General features: G+C 48.0%; 1 protein-coding gene across 2 annotated transcripts in view; it reads left to right on the top strand.

Annotated features, from left to right (window-relative positions):
• Window positions 1-12,798, top strand: part of Cad96Cb (protocadherin Fat 4-like Cad96Ca) — a 261,784-nt gene extending 248,986 nt beyond the window's left edge. Inside the window, exons 10-16 of one of the 2 annotated variants that reach the window (XM_077657731.1) lie at window positions 134-333; window positions 1,459-1,674; window positions 2,692-2,937; window positions 4,552-4,802; window positions 6,891-6,954; window positions 7,484-7,870; window positions 11,146-12,798. In XM_077657731.1, coding sequence (XP_077513857.1) covers window positions 134-333; window positions 1,459-1,674; window positions 2,692-2,937; window positions 4,552-4,802; window positions 6,891-6,954; window positions 7,484-7,870; window positions 11,146-11,232 — 1,451 coding nt within the window. In that variant the 3' untranslated portion in view covers window positions 11,233-12,798. The remainder of the gene's footprint in view (window positions 1-133; window positions 334-1,458; window positions 1,675-2,691; window positions 2,938-4,551; window positions 4,803-6,890; window positions 6,955-7,483; window positions 7,871-11,145) is intronic. The other variant, XM_077657732.1, reaches the window with a different exon arrangement.
• The last annotated feature ends 2,430 nt before the right edge of the window (window positions 12,799-15,228 follow it).

Below are 15,228 nucleotides of genomic sequence, written 5' to 3'. Positions count from 1 at the left end.
CTCATATGTTTTTGGTATCTGTGTTGTGAATGTGAAAAGGAATGAAAATGGAGGAAAATGGAGAACATTCGAAGGCACTGTATGGAATCCTGCGCGTGACCTTGCTGATGAGTGAATGTGCGCTTCCCTGCAGACGCCCCCGAGTACTCGTACTTCGACCTGCACCCCCAGACGGGTCACGTGTCCCTGGTGCGGCCGCTGCCCGAGGGCTTTGCGCTGCCCGTAACGCTCGTGGTGCGCGCCACGCAGCACGACAACCCGGACCGATTCACGCTCACCACGCTCACGCTCACCGCCGACCGGTTCCCGCCGCACGAGCTCCACTTCCTACAGGTACGCTGATGGCCGGTACATGGAAGAAGCACTCAAAACTGCATTTCTATATCCTGTTCACAAATGCCTAGTGGAAAACTCAAATTACCGGATATTCTTATCGTGGCTTTCGACATCGGAAGCACGATCATAATTGACTGTGTTATTTATTTATTCATTTATTTTCCATGGGTTGTAGGAACCGTTGTATCATTGCTTTAGTAACTAAGCGTCGAGTGGTGCTATGGCGTCGGGGGGATATTGACTGTCCATGCCTCGCTTGAAGCAGCAGTGTTCTTATGGCTGAAGCAGTTGCAGACACCTGCTGAGCGCTTGGTTCTAGGAAACTTGCCATACGAACAACAAACACAGTCTGCTTCAGCATGGTCAGTTAAATAAAAAACTAAAACACTTAATGTGTAGGATGCTTTGTTTTGTTTTCGAAAATATCTGTGTGTCATACGCCTCCCTCCCGTCGCTGGCTGCAGATATTTACGTCTGCAGGTCTTCCCTGTTAACTCGTAGTTCTCGTGGGGAAGCTAGTGGCATGAGTTTCCTGACAGTAGTCTTAATAAGCGCCTACAAGACACAACATCTAAGGTTGTACGAAGCTAGTCCTAAATGGTTATCGGAAGCGTTAGCAAAGGTTACAACTGCAGCATACTATAACTGAAGTAATAACGAAGCGAAACCAAAAATACGAAATAAATCCCACGTATATTTCTTTGGAAGGTCCTCTCAATTCTGAAGCAAAACAACATCCCCTGCTGTTGTCATCGCTCACAAAAATTTCATTGCACAGGCTACAGACTATGTATGTGCAGGGCCCACAAAAACTATTCGGAACACGAAACTTGCAACAAAGCTTAAATACTGGGCAGCCTAAGGACGCAGTCATGAAGTGAAGTGTGTGCTTTGTAGTTAGCAGCGCCACCTGCACAATGCACCCCTCAGTTCCTGCCCGCGCTTGTAGTCAGCGAGGAAATTGATGCTTTTCGTGCATTCGGCGTTCCGAAAACTTTCGCGGGCACCTGTACTGTATATGGAAAAATTTCTAAAGGATCAGCATTAGGACCAGTGTTTATAGCAGCCTCCATGCTGTATGCGCCGTGGCTCAGTCATATAAGCGCGGCCCGTTCGCCGCAGGACGAGTACGAGGCCCGCGTGCTGGAGAGCACCCCTCCGGGCCAGGCGGTGCTCACGGTGCAGACGACGCGCGGCGCCGCAGACAAGGGCGGCGTCCGCTTCGAGCTCATGGACGACGGGAGCGGGGACGCCGCTCCGTTCGCTGTCCACGCCTCGGGGGAGCTCATCCTCGCCCAGCCGCTGGACTACGAGGCCAAGCGCTTCTACACCATGCAGGCACGTGCTCTATCGCGGTGGAAAGAAATGCGAACAGCGCGGTGCCTACGCACTTCGCTGTTCGAATTTCTTTTGGTAGCGCTTTTACCTGGGTGGCAAGAAAAAAGACGTTAGAGTCGTCCTAAAGTGCATCACGGACAACTCTACACTCATTTTGCTACCGCCGAAGTAAAAGTTGTATGAAAAGAAATGCGAACAGCAGAGCGCCTAGGTTCCGCTCTGTTCGCGTTCCTTTCCATCTCCCATGTACAGATCGAGCTCCTTGCATTGCATTGCAGGTGTGCGTGCAGTGAATCGGGAACTCCTCGAGAGTATAGAAACGGAAGAAGGCGGCACGAAGGAAGAGATCAACTCGTTAGCGCGTTGTGTTTGTGCATTGCTTAATACCTGTCTCCTACCGTTGCCCCGCTTCTAAAATGTTTCACCAGTGCGACCAAGCTATTATACAAACAGTCTCGGCGCCGGAGTGGCTTTCCGCAGACTGACTGTGTTGGATGTACGTGAATTACACGCTTGTCACAGCCAAGGCTAAATGTCGATATGGGCGTTCACTGCGAAGCTGCCTGCAGTATTGAGCCCCGACACTTAGATGCGTATGCGCTGATCGCGACAACAGCAAGCATCTAAAGGCTACATGGTTTCTCTATGTCATTTTATATAGCTCTCAAAAACTGTCGAATGTTTCTAACGTGACGAGGGGGCAAATATTTTACGTTCTATAGAATAGACGATATAGAAATAAGAAGGGAGACTCTTTATATACTCCTTAACTTTTCCCAAGTCTTTTCCACTAAACTGCTAGCATATTCATATCGCGGGCGGATTGTAGCTTCATGTCCCACTACAGCATGCCTAAAAATCATGCGGCTACAAATCACAAAAAAGTACGCACCAGCACGAGCGTAGCGCCGTCGTTTAGTCGCATATCCCCTGAAGTACCGCAGCTCGCATACTTTCTTGCGCGCTCTGCAAGCGGAGAGCAGCAGGAGTGGTCAATGGTGCGCGTCCGCTGCGCAGGTTCTTGCCACCGACGGCAAGCACAGCGACGTGGCGCGAGTGAACGTGACCGTGCTGGACGTCAACGACAACGACCCGCAGTTCGGCCAGCCGCGCTACTCGTTCGTGCTCACCGAGCCGGACGCCGTGCGCCAGGGGGCGCTGGTGGGGCAGGTGCACGCCTCGGACGCCGACGCCGGGGACACCGTGCAGCTGACCATCGACGGGCCCTCGGCGCGACTCTTCACCATCAACAACCGCGGAGAGGTGGGTACCTGCACAGCACTACGCGCATAGGCCCGGATGGCAGTACGACCGCTCCTCATTGATGTATACGACCACAGAGGAATGCACGTCTGTGGTAGAATGCATAGTGGGTGTCCATTGACTTACAATCGTGTTTTAAGACACTTCCAGATACCCGTACTGAAACGTTCCATATGAACCGCTCTTATGGATTTATGGGAATATGGAGTCTGTATGATATGGAAGAATATGTGGAAATCCATATCCTGTTTGTGCTGAGTCTATAACTAATCCACATAATTTCTATACGGTTTTCATACAGTGTATGTGATGTTATATGGAGTCCTTGAGTTTCCATACGAGCTTTCATAACAGATATGCGTATTGAGAAATGAGAAATGGTTTCGAGCAAATGAAAGGCGCAGTAACTGTATCACTTCTTGGTGGACACGTCAACGGCGCCGTGAGGGTAGGGAGGAAGGTGGGAGTGAAAGAATAGACAGGCAGCGGTACCGTAGTGCTCTGAAATAATTTCGACCACCCAGGAATCATTAACCTGCACTGACATCGCTAAGCACACGGGCACCTGCTCATTCGGTGGGGTCCCTGCTGGGTGTGAGGCGCTATTACTTTTGACACTGAAAAGAGCTGTGTACTCTGACACGACTGGAAGGGGATTACTTGAATCTGAACTTACTTGGCGTAAATATATTTTTACAAGATCGTTCGAAATATACGAACTTAGCTAGCCGCTTGGTTCTTCATCCTATGCCGTTACTTTTATGCAAGAGTACGCGATCACCACGCCGGAGAACCTTCAAATCATGTTAGACTGCATTTCTAAGTGTTTAAACCCTCTACAACGCCTAAATGTAACCCGAGCCCATCGGGCCTCAGCGTCTGTTTTGGTCACGGCCATAGTGGCTTAAATCTGCGTGAGCGAAGAGTGCGAGGATTCCAGTGCATCATACTCCCGCTCGGTGCCTACGCGCGCCTCATGAACGCGGGTGCTGTGTGGGCCACGCTTTGGTCTGAAGCCGGCCATGACTTGCATACATATGAACTCGGCTTTAATAGGCGATCGTACTAAACGAATTCGGTCCGCAACAGTTCGCAAATGTTTCCACACTTTGCTTAGATGCTCTATGTCATGATTTCAGTCACACCAGATGAATTTTGCATGAGCCTGTATTAGTTCCTAAAGTGAAAGCGCCCGAAATGATGACACGAAGGAACACGCAAAAATACTTTGTGGTTTCACCGAATTAATGGCGAAGAAATAACGATGAATTACTACTTCTGTCGTCAGAAAGAAGCCAGTCCAAGTTCAGGAATTTTGCGAGTTTTTTTCCCAGCATCACTGTATATAGCCAACAAAGATGTCACTTGGGAATTTCGTTCTTGCGTTTTCTGTAGAACATTACTTCATGTGCCGCGCCATGTATGGCCTAGACTAGTCGAACCTGCGACGTTCCTGCGCCGACATTCTGCCCAAATTTCTCGCTTTCACAGACCTTAGATGCAACGCCTAAATTTAGCCGGTCCCCCATGTTCTCTGTACCACATTCTCTTATGTATAGTCTTGGAGACTCCCGCATACGACCTGTCCTGAACTTCTCCGCAAATGGTTCGCAGGTGCGCATCCGTGACCTGGAGTACCTCAACTCTTCGCGGTCACACCTCGTCGTGGTTGCGACAGACAGCGGCGTACCTCCTCGCAAGTCCACTGCACTGGTGGAGGTCCAGTTTCCCGAGGCCCTGGTCCTGAGCGGAGCGCTGGTGCCCAAGCGGGACGAGGGCAGCTTCGTGCTTATGGCCGTATTCGGCGCCCTGCTGGGATCCCTGCTGCTCATTATCATCACGCTCACCGTGTACATTCTCAAGAAGTGAGTGCGCCGCCTTCAACGAGCACTGTGACAAACTGATCACGCTGTCTTTTAAGAAGAACTGCGCCACGGCCGTGCAATACAGTACAGCCCGAAAATGCCAGAGCTGCGAATCTGGCCTAATCCCGTGTTGAAAAACATAGACAATTTGTTTAATACAAAAAAGCCACGATGTTGGTGTGACTGTAGGGAAGCAAACCTTCGTTACCACATTAATTCTCAGCTTGCAGTTGGCGCCGAGTTGTTCAGTGTTCAAGGTTCACGACGCTGGGTGACGCGGGCAGTCAACAACGATAAGAACAACCTCTCTGCAACTTCCTGTTCACAAACAGCAGATGCAAAACTATATGTGTATGAACTGGTTTAATCTGTTGGGATGTCTGAGTTATAAAACTGCTCCGCTTACGCAGACGCAGCTCTGTGTAACATATCGTGAACACTCTGGTTAATGAAGAGAAACGTTCAATTCCGCAGCAAGCGAAATTGTCGCCGACTAGGTTTTTAGCCCGTTTTTCACGGGTCCTGTGCAATGAAACGCCAATTCCGAAAGCACCGTTGGATGTTTCTGAGTTAATTTTGGACAGCTAGAACAGATCATCATGGTCGCAGAAGCAAGGCAATGTGCGCTACTGTTCCATCCGCGATTATCTACTTGCAAACCACTAAAATGTCCGCAGAAGTTTTCGGCATACCATGCCTAGAAATTCTTGACAAAAGCATTTTCGAGCGGGAAACCGTTTATGAACGCAATTTCTTCATATAATGTAAGATTGCACTATAACAATCAATATATCCGCAGATACCTCGACGGTAGTCTTGTATTTTTTCTATTCACGTTTTTGCTTTTGTCAAAATCGTTCCCCATTGGAGAGAGAAAGAAACAACTTTATTGATTCCAGCTCGACGTCTGCTTAGCCATATTTTTGAGGCAAAAATATGGCTTTGCAGCATGGTATTACTAGTGTTGACGAAGTCTAGAAAACGGGCGAATCGTCTTAAGTAGTAAGCTGGTTAATTGATTTTAATAATTAAATTTTTAACTAGCAGAGTTAGACGCCTAGTTGCCATTAGAGATTCTTAGCCTCGTTAGTGTAGCCATATCAGTTTTTCGAATTTCGAAAACGTGATTATTCTCGGCGCTGTAGCTCGACAAAATTCGGCTAGAATACATGCGCCAAAATACATGCGCTTTATAAAAGCATGCAAGCAAAGCAACTTTCCAGAGCATGCAACTAATCAAAAGAAGTCAAATTTTGCCGAGCCACAGCGTCAAGGGTAATCGCGTTTCCGAAATTCTAAAAAACTCATATGGATATTACTAAGCACCACCTACAAATCTCTAATTGCAACTAGGCGCGTAACTCCACTAGTTAACAAGTTAATTATTAAAAATTAGTTAACCATCTTACTAAAGGCGATTCACCGGTTTTCTTGTGTCCGCCAACACTGGTAACACTATGCCGCAAAATCCATATTTCTACCCCAAAAAGCCTATTTTTGAAAATTTTTGAAAGTATTCTCTGGAACACCTGGTATATTCAGTGAGCTTAGTGCCACATAGATGGTGCACTATGCTGGTGAAAGTTCCAGTGTGCTGCCTCTAATGGCAAATTATTTCAAAAAAACTAAAATTTTGCTCATAAGATTTGATTCTGAAACTGGAATATACAACTGCTACAGTGGGATGACTCATAATACTCAAGTAAGCAGTGCAATCTGAACCAGACACACGAAGCACGTAACGCACCAAACAGGATCATTATTTTCAACTGAAATGCATTGCCACCTGCTGACCTGTTTGTTTTTCTGCTCTAAATATCGCGCTCAATATTGATAGAAAATAAATTACCAGTTGACTGCAACACGATGCACCTTTTGTTCGGTAAAAGTGCAGAAACGTGTGTTATTTGGGCACTTGGCCGGAACGATACTTTTATTCGTGCCGGTTACCATGCTTCTTCACAAACATAAGCCTAAGCTCCAGACCGCCAAATATTTCCTTTTTTATTCGTTTTTATTCTAGTTTAAATTCATTCATGCTGACCCACAAAATATACAACTAATACTTGCCCCTTGGTTACTTTCTAGTAAAAAGTACCGGAACCGATTGCCTGTCTCCATCACCGGGAATGGCCACACTCCACTGAACAAGGTAACATGGTTTAGCCTGAAATTCACGTGAAATGTTGCTGCCGACACCTCATTTGCAGAACTTTTCCGATTAGTGCTGTGAACGCTCTCGGTGGTTTTTCATCGCATAGGTAGTGTTTACAAAAGTAAAGCGAGATGTACTCCAACACGTGTGTGGACTCCAACACTCTCCAACACGTGTGTGCACGTGTGTGCACTTCTGAGCTTACCCACGCATGACTATTGAAGAAAAACTGGTCGGCTAATCGCTGTCCAGCGATCACACACGGAATACCTAGCATATGACGGCAACTGCATGGCGAAATCTTGTTGCGCGACCAAGGAGCCTCAACCTTGATCAAAAATTGCTCCTAACCGCTATTCAGCCCGACATAGCCTCTTACGTGATGTTCTATACCAAAGGCTGAAACTTCGGGTTTAATACGCATTTTCTCCATCTCACGTGGCGTTTGTGCCAGAGGACTGAGTGAATTGATGACGTGGAAGCAAACCGTCAACTCTTTTCCTGGCACTTGCAATTCAACGTGCAGGTAGCGACGATAAAGGCTCCGCACAGCGCGGCGAACAAGCTGATCAATCCTCCACGGCCCCTGTCGGGCGTTGAGAACCCGATCTTCAACCTGTCGGACGTCAAATCAGACGACACGACCGAGGACATGAGTGAGCGAGAAACGGTGCCGGACAGTCCGGACACGCCCGTGCCCAATGGTAACAACAACAACAACAACAACCGGCCGCAGCAGAATGGCGGAGCAGTTCCCAACGGCAGGCTCGAGCCGCTGCGGAATGGCACCGCAGCGCCCGCGGGTGGTCCCTCGCCGCTGGGCAATGGCAAACTGCTCAGCGTCCAGTGGCCCATAGGCTCCATACCAAGGAGGGTCAAGAAGCTCAGCTGGGAAGACGAGCAGCCGAACAAGGTCAGTACCGCTCAGCGGCTGTGCCTCTTTGCTGCACTATAGGAAAGAGCACAAGGAAAGTCGCAGGGGCCGTATGTCCGTTAGTTTGCACTCTTGCACACCGTTCCAATGGGGTGATGAGGTGGCCGCCAGCTGTGCTTATCTGCGGGCCGTCCCAAGCGGTCTTCGCCTTCTTCAGCTGAGAGTCGCATACTCCAGTCATGACCGAGCAGTCTGCTCCCGTATCCACCGAGGAAGTAACATTGCAGCCATCGGTGATGACATCAAAGTCTGCAGTTGTTACCTTTGCGTTGCACGTTGGTCTTAAATTCTGGTCGCGGCTTGGTCGGTTGTCTCACTTGCGGTTGGGGGGCGTCGTCATGGCATTGTAGAACGGCGTCTTCAAGACCGTGCTGGAGTGTGTCGTCGTCGCATTCTCATGGCGTCGTCATCTATGGAGGATATCCGTCGTTTCGTCGGCAAGCAACCCCATCTCCAAAGGTTGCTTCTTCAGTTTTTCCCCACGGAGGCCGGGGGATCTTCCTCGCTCGGTCAGTGCGTAGCTGCGACTGGGCGATGCGAAGCGCGAGGCTGACAGGGACAGACGGTTCGGTTCGGCACACACTCCTCTCAACGCAAGTAGTCGTCCATCTGCCGGTGTTGGCAGGGGCGTGTTCGCGGCGCGTCAGAAGAAAAGTCGCGAAGTCCCATTCGCCTTTATGGGGCAGTGTCGAACAACGTTACTAGCCCCACCACAGTGACAGCACAGCGGAAGGCTTTCTGTGGCCCTCCAGGCGTCACATTTCCTGGTGCATGATGTCATTGGGGTGGCTTGTAGAGATGACTTGAAGCTGTCACTGGTACAGGTGAGTTAGAGTGTCTGGGGCCTTTTCGATCGTCGACGATTTGCGGGTAGATTCAGCCACTGCCTTCGGCACATTTCGCATCAAGCAGGCGAAAAGTTGCTCCTTGACGCTTGGCATCGGGAGGTTCACTTTCTTCGTGTCGGTCATGCTCGGGTCTGCGCGGCGTTAAAAGGCAGCTGTTTTTTTTAAACCAACATTTTGACTGTTACATTACGGGGTGCTGTTTTCTTATTGATTGGATAAACATACCAGCTTTCTACCGCAACATGCTTGTAAAGGCCATCGAGAACTTTGTTTTGAATAGATCCCATATCGTCAAGATGACTTTGTGGTTTTCTTACCACGTTTTAGCAGGGCCGTAAAGCGCAAAGAAAACATATGGGAGCTTCATGTCATCTTCCCACCTGATGGATGAAGCCACGCGCTGGAATTGGTCGATCCGCTCCTTCGGGTCTTCAGCAAGGGAGCCGCTGAAGGTTGTAGGTACCCGGGTATTCTGCAGCATAATTGAGGTCGACGCTGGTGCCAGGCTCATTGTAGACGCCGAAGCTTCATTTTGCTGTCGGATGCTGTCTGGTACGCTTGCGGGCTCAGGTGGCAGCTCAACGACGAGAGCTACTTCTCGAGTCTAGACTCCGCCCTTGCCGGCCTCGGTGCCTTTTGTGGTTTAGTCTTCTGCTGCGACTTTTCGAAAAAGGCACCAGTCCACCAGATGTCAGATGGCTATATTGGCCTGCAGACAAAAGACTAGCATGAAAGTTCTACTGTTTATTGGGCTATCCTGTGGCGAAAAACTTCTGGGATAAGGCGCGGAAAGCACTTACCACAATAGCGGACTTCCTAGAGGCAGTTTCATCAGTCACAACCTTGTGTGATAAATATGGTTGCTTCTCGTGTCACAGCAGTATGATAGGATAATAAGAAGACCTTTTGCAAGCGACTTCGAGCATGAACAAACAAACACTAGGAAGCTTTAAGGGGCTATGTCATCCAGCCGTGGCGCCAGCATTTCAGTGGTGTACGATGCAGTGACGCACCTGCGTTATTGCAAGTGTTCGCTACAAAACTCCAGGATGTTTTGTTCGCCCGGTGCGCCCAGCTTTTGTCATCGGAGAACGAGCTACATAGAGGAGGAACATAGAGGAATTGAATGCAACTCAATTATATTCACATTTAAAAGGCAAAGGCGGGCTAGTTGGTGGTTAACAGGGGAGTGCATATTGCAACCGCGCAAAACGACAAGGGACGCGTTGTGTCTTGTGCATTCCTCTCTTCGTCTTTCGTCGCTTTGCGCGGTTGCAATATGCACTTCCCTATATCACAGCACGGAGGATTATATACATAAGTGAACGCAATGCCTTCCAGGAGGAATGTTGTTCCTTTATCCGTAAGAGCAACTAGTACGTATGGACGCGCATGCGTTAAGTTTCCCTCTTTTTATTTCGTGCGCTCGCATCCGTATATATTTCTCCGTGCTATGAATAAAATTGAGTTAAATGTTAGTGCTGTGTGCTGTCCCTGTCATTTCGCTCTATAGCACCTTTGTGAATGAGCTGCAAAGGCGAAAATGCTACTAGCGGCTGTGTACTAAATATAGTTAACAAAGATAAATGTTATGCGTTCATAACAGCCAGGACCTTAATATCCAGTACTGCTTATACGTAAATGCTGGAGACAGGCCGACACCTCTGCTATCTATTAATCACTGATAGGTTTGGCATAGCGCGATCCGCCACCCAATACCGCGATCCTCTTCCGCGGGCGCTCACCTGCTGCTGCACAGTGTCAGGCGTGCGCCCTTCGGTGTCATCTGCGCATGCGCAGCAGGTGCCTCGAGGAACCGGTTCGCGGTAGCGGATCGCGCTATGCTAAACCTCTTTTCAAAGCATTGCGCTTACCGCTGTGATTTTTTTTTTAGTTTTACGTCACGCCCTGTGCCAAGTGAAAAACTAATTTATTCACCACAATTACGGGACCGCATTCTTCTTTTCTATTTACCGCTCATACTCTTGCATTATGAAATTGTATGCAAAACTGTATCATGCATCCTTACATAGCATGTCATGCGCATAGCTTTAATACAGGACAACGCGTACAAAGCGTGCGGCAGTGAACTGCAATATGGGATAATGCAAGGATGTTCATAAAACCTCCAAAAATATTTTGTGTTGGCTTGTGTCCAACACATCTTTTGGCGGCTGTTCGTTGGAAATTAATTTATTTCTGAATCTAATGCGCGGCAAAGTTAGCTTAAACTCCCTGAGTGCATGTTATGCAGAGCTACAAACCAGCTATCCTGGTTATCGCTACATGATCGGTTTCAAGCTAATATTCACTAAGACAAAGCTAAGAGGATACAAAAACCGCCACTAGCATTACAGATAAGATAGGCTGCATAGTTATCTCACAATTTCCTATCCTGTTTTTCAGACGGCACTGGACCCTGACGTCAGCGTAACACCGCTGACAAACGGCAACCAGTCTCCCGACCACAACGAACTCACAGTGTACTTCTAGGTCAAATTGCACTAAAGTGACAGTTTACAGTCACCCTCAAGGCTCTCGGATGAAAGCGAGGTCGCCACGGATTTAGAGAACTGTGCTGCACAGGCACACCACGACACGTGTGAAACAATCAAGTCATTGTGATAAGCCTGTAACATGCCAAGCCGCCAGTGCCTTCTGTCTCCGAGACGTGGTGAAACTAGTACGTCTTCCTCACAGAGTAGCACAAGCCCAAGCAGTGTTGTGCCCCGACGTTTGATGTGCAGCTTCAGCAACCGTATTGTGTGAACTGTGCGAGCTGTGAAACTGATGTGACGGAAGTTGTGCAGTGTTATTGTGAAACAACTCAGCGTGTTTGCCCGCCTTGCTGCTGCCGCAAGGCACAACTAGTTTGACTGCATGCTACAAGCTGTGCTGTGGTCATGAACCGACGGGTGGCGAACGTTTCTAAAAGGCACGGGTATAAGATCGCCATTTCGAGACTTCTACCATGGAAGAAGCAAAGATGTGATTGTGGCTGATCGTTGTATTATCTCGAAGTCCATATGAAGACGGCTTTCCTGCAAAGGAAAGTTCTAGATAATGACCTGCTCTTGCTCTGCTATGTGCGAAAAAGACAGTTGTGCCGCGAAGCACTTGAGCATGGTCATTTGCGCTTTTTGTCCTTTCGTCCAGATGTAGCAGGCGCGAAGAAGCAGTTCCAAAGTCAGAGATAGAAGGAACATCTAACTTATTTGTAAACTTTTCATTCTGGAACGCAATGCCTTCTGTCCGAAGACGCATGTAATGCTGCTCTTTATGAAGCTTGCTGCGGTACCACCTAGGACTAACAGATGCTCGAACTAATGTATGCAACTCAGAATGTTAACAGGCGCCTGCATTACTCCAACGATGGAAATGGCAAACTTCCAACCCACAGCGTTCAAGACATAAGAAAGAAAAAGAAAACACACTCTCAGCGACGCTGCCCTGCTCTGCTTTCCGTCACCCTACTGTCAACGTGAACTTCAAGTGCCAACAACAAAGTGCTACGATTTCTTTGTCCTTCAGTCTGTGCATTTTGTGTGGTGGGCCAAGCCAAATGTGAGCTATACTGAACTGTCTACGCAACGGCAAGTTTTGCCAAGGACAGTCAGCAAAGCCACCAGAACTCTTACTGATGCTCTTGCTTCTGCAACGCTTTGTAACCAACAGCATTGCAGCTTTTCTGTTCACCAAAGAAACAATATCTGAGAAGCAGACCGCGTGATTTTTGTACATAGAACAAGATGAAAAGAAAGAAAAAGATCTGAGCAGTTTTTGTACATAGTGTTACATTACTGGTGTTAAGTCACGTCTGCTGTGTGTGCTTTCTCCTTGCCACAAAGGTCTGTAGTGAAGACAAAGACTTGCCTGCTCTTGAAATCTCGACATGCGTATATATGCATATATTTTCCTAGCGCGTTTTTGAAAATGCCAACTTTTTGTAATATCATTGTATAGTTCCTTTTTCTCTGCCTCTTTTTTACGCAAGAAAAGTTCATAAAGCAGAAGTAATTGTACATGATGAATGAGCGGAAATAAACTTGTGTTTTGTGTACACTCTGATGTACATGTTTAATCGCACCCTCAATTTCACAAGACTAGAATGATGCAACATCGCGGCCTACACGCGATTTACAAGGGTTGCATCAGGCGCTGTAGTTCAAAAAAAAAAAAAACTGCAGTCAGCGCTGTAACACGGATAACCCTATAATGTGCATGTGTGAACTTTCGACTGGTAGTGGTGATGGGAGTGATGGTGTTTGGTGTGGACGAAGTTAACGTCATAGAGATAACTGCTACGTCTACACACTCATAGTTAGAAGAGCTGCCTATCCGACTTGTACGGCTAGCAGGAATAGCTGGTGGTACTCTATGGTAGTTCAACAGCGTAGTACGTAAGGCTAGCTGATAGTTGGTCATTATGTAAACAGCGCACAAGATGCCACAAAAGAAGAAAACAGGACGAACATGAGCTCTATGACAACTTAAATGAACAGGAAAACCTGCTTTCGAAGAGTACACGCGTTGTAAGCCGTCTTCCCCCTCCCCTCTTTTCGAGAGGAGAATTCCCTCTCTGCACTTTGCCACCTACGAACAGAGACGGTAGGACAGATTTTTTAAACCAGGAGGGCTTAATTTGGGGGGCCTGCGGCTTTGTCAAGCTGTCATCACGACAGCTCTTACTGCTGTGCGCCCTCATCCTATGTACACATTAGGTGTATATAAATATTTTTATTATTAGAAATGATAACTCATTACATGCGACAACAAAGTTAGGAAACAATGAGCACTGTGCTGTGCCCGAGCTGCCTTGTCGTCTTTGTGCACTGCCCTCACCATCTGGTATCTTTACCGTTGCCCCTGAAGGTGAGCGTCCCCAAATCACTGCAGAACTTCCCAAACTGGTGTGTCTCTTAAAATTTCTGAAGGCACGTAACTTCAACGAGACTGCACACTACGGGACCGCCCCAACTCTTTCTCAGCTAGGTTGCTGGGTCCCGCAAGAGAAAGCAATGATTCAAGATGTTTGCATGCTAGAGGGTGTACACCCATGAGTCCTCTCAGAAGACGTGGTGGAGGCTAAAACTGATAGCGAACCAGCGTTAAGCCCTTTGCGTACGGCGCTGTGGTCTGGAGGGAATTTCCCACCACAGCCACAATAGCGGCCTTTTGTACACCGATGTAATTCGCTGTGATGGGGGGCTGAGTGTTATAGGGGAGCCGTGTGGTTGTGCCTGCGCGACTACAGGCCAAAGAGTTGAACCTGCTGCATAAGAGCCATTCTAGGCTTGAAAAATGAAGTTGATGGCCTGTACCCACGAGTCGTGGCCGGGAACAGATGAGGGCATAGCTATGAATGTGGACAGATGCACGGTCTGCAAGGTGCATCAATGCATCAAGGCTCCCAGGGAAATACAGATGATGCCGTGGCCGTTCCCAGAGAGAACTTGGTTTCGCCTACACGTTGAGTTTTGAAGTTCATGTTTATTTATATGTACAGGTGGATGCGGCCGTGTCGGCTAAGTGGTTATGGCGCTCGGCTGCTGACGCGAAAGACGCAGGTTTGATCCCGGCAGCGACGGTCGCATTTCTGTGGAGGCTAAATTTTCGAGGCCCGTGTACTGTGCAATGCCAGAACACATCAAAGAATACCAGGTGGTCAAAATTTCCTGAGATCTCATCTACGGCGTACCTCACAGCCTGAGTCACTTTGGGACGTTAAACGCCATGAAACTACACGAAACTTGCAAAGTGGACGTGTTCCGAGTGTCATCACGATCATCAGAATCGACTATTGCATGCCTGCGCACCGTCTTCGCTAGTCATAGGTTACCAAGAGAAAGACAGAGAGGGTGTATTGACGGGAAAGGCAGAGAGGTTGGCCGGGAAAATTGATATCTGGCCTGCTACTCTGCACTGGGGAAAGGGAAGAGGAGAAAAAAAGAGGGTCAGGATGGGGGATGATGATGGGAGCAGCCAGATGGAAAAAGACAAGGCACACTTTCTAACATTACAAACGCGAGTTGGCTCAAGTTACCCGTTCCATTAAAGGTCCTTGGATACCCCATGAGCGGCGTGTTGCTAAAATAGTTCCATTCCTTAAAAAGCAACGGGTGGGTTTTACTTTAGACAACATACGCCCTATTCCATTAACATCGAACCTAGTGAAATTGGTGGAAAAGGTCCTTCTCAGCCGTGTCATGTCTTTCATTTCTGAAAATGCTCTCTCGAATTCGTGCCAACTTGATTTCAGGCCGAGCTGTTCAATTAGGTGTGCTCATACTGACTTAGAGAGTCGTATTAAATTAGCTCGCAACAGAAAACAGTTTGCTGCGCTTGTCACCTTGGATGTCAGCAAAGCTTACGACAGCATTGAGCACTCGACTCTGTTACTCAGATTACAGGAACTCACCTTCAAAAATTATTTGGTAGCCTGGATTTGAGCTTTTTTGGAAAATAGAGAATTTTATTCCTGCCAAAAGG

The sequence above is a fragment of the Amblyomma americanum genome, chromosome 3 (genome assembly GCF_052857255.1).
Source record: "Amblyomma americanum isolate KBUSLIRL-KWMA chromosome 3, ASM5285725v1, whole genome shotgun sequence".
In the NCBI taxonomy this organism is placed as follows: Eukaryota; Metazoa; Arthropoda; class Arachnida; order Ixodida; family Ixodidae; genus Amblyomma; species Amblyomma americanum.
The sequence above is the reverse complement of the archived record's forward strand: the minus strand, read 5'-3'. Positions and strand labels throughout refer to the sequence as shown.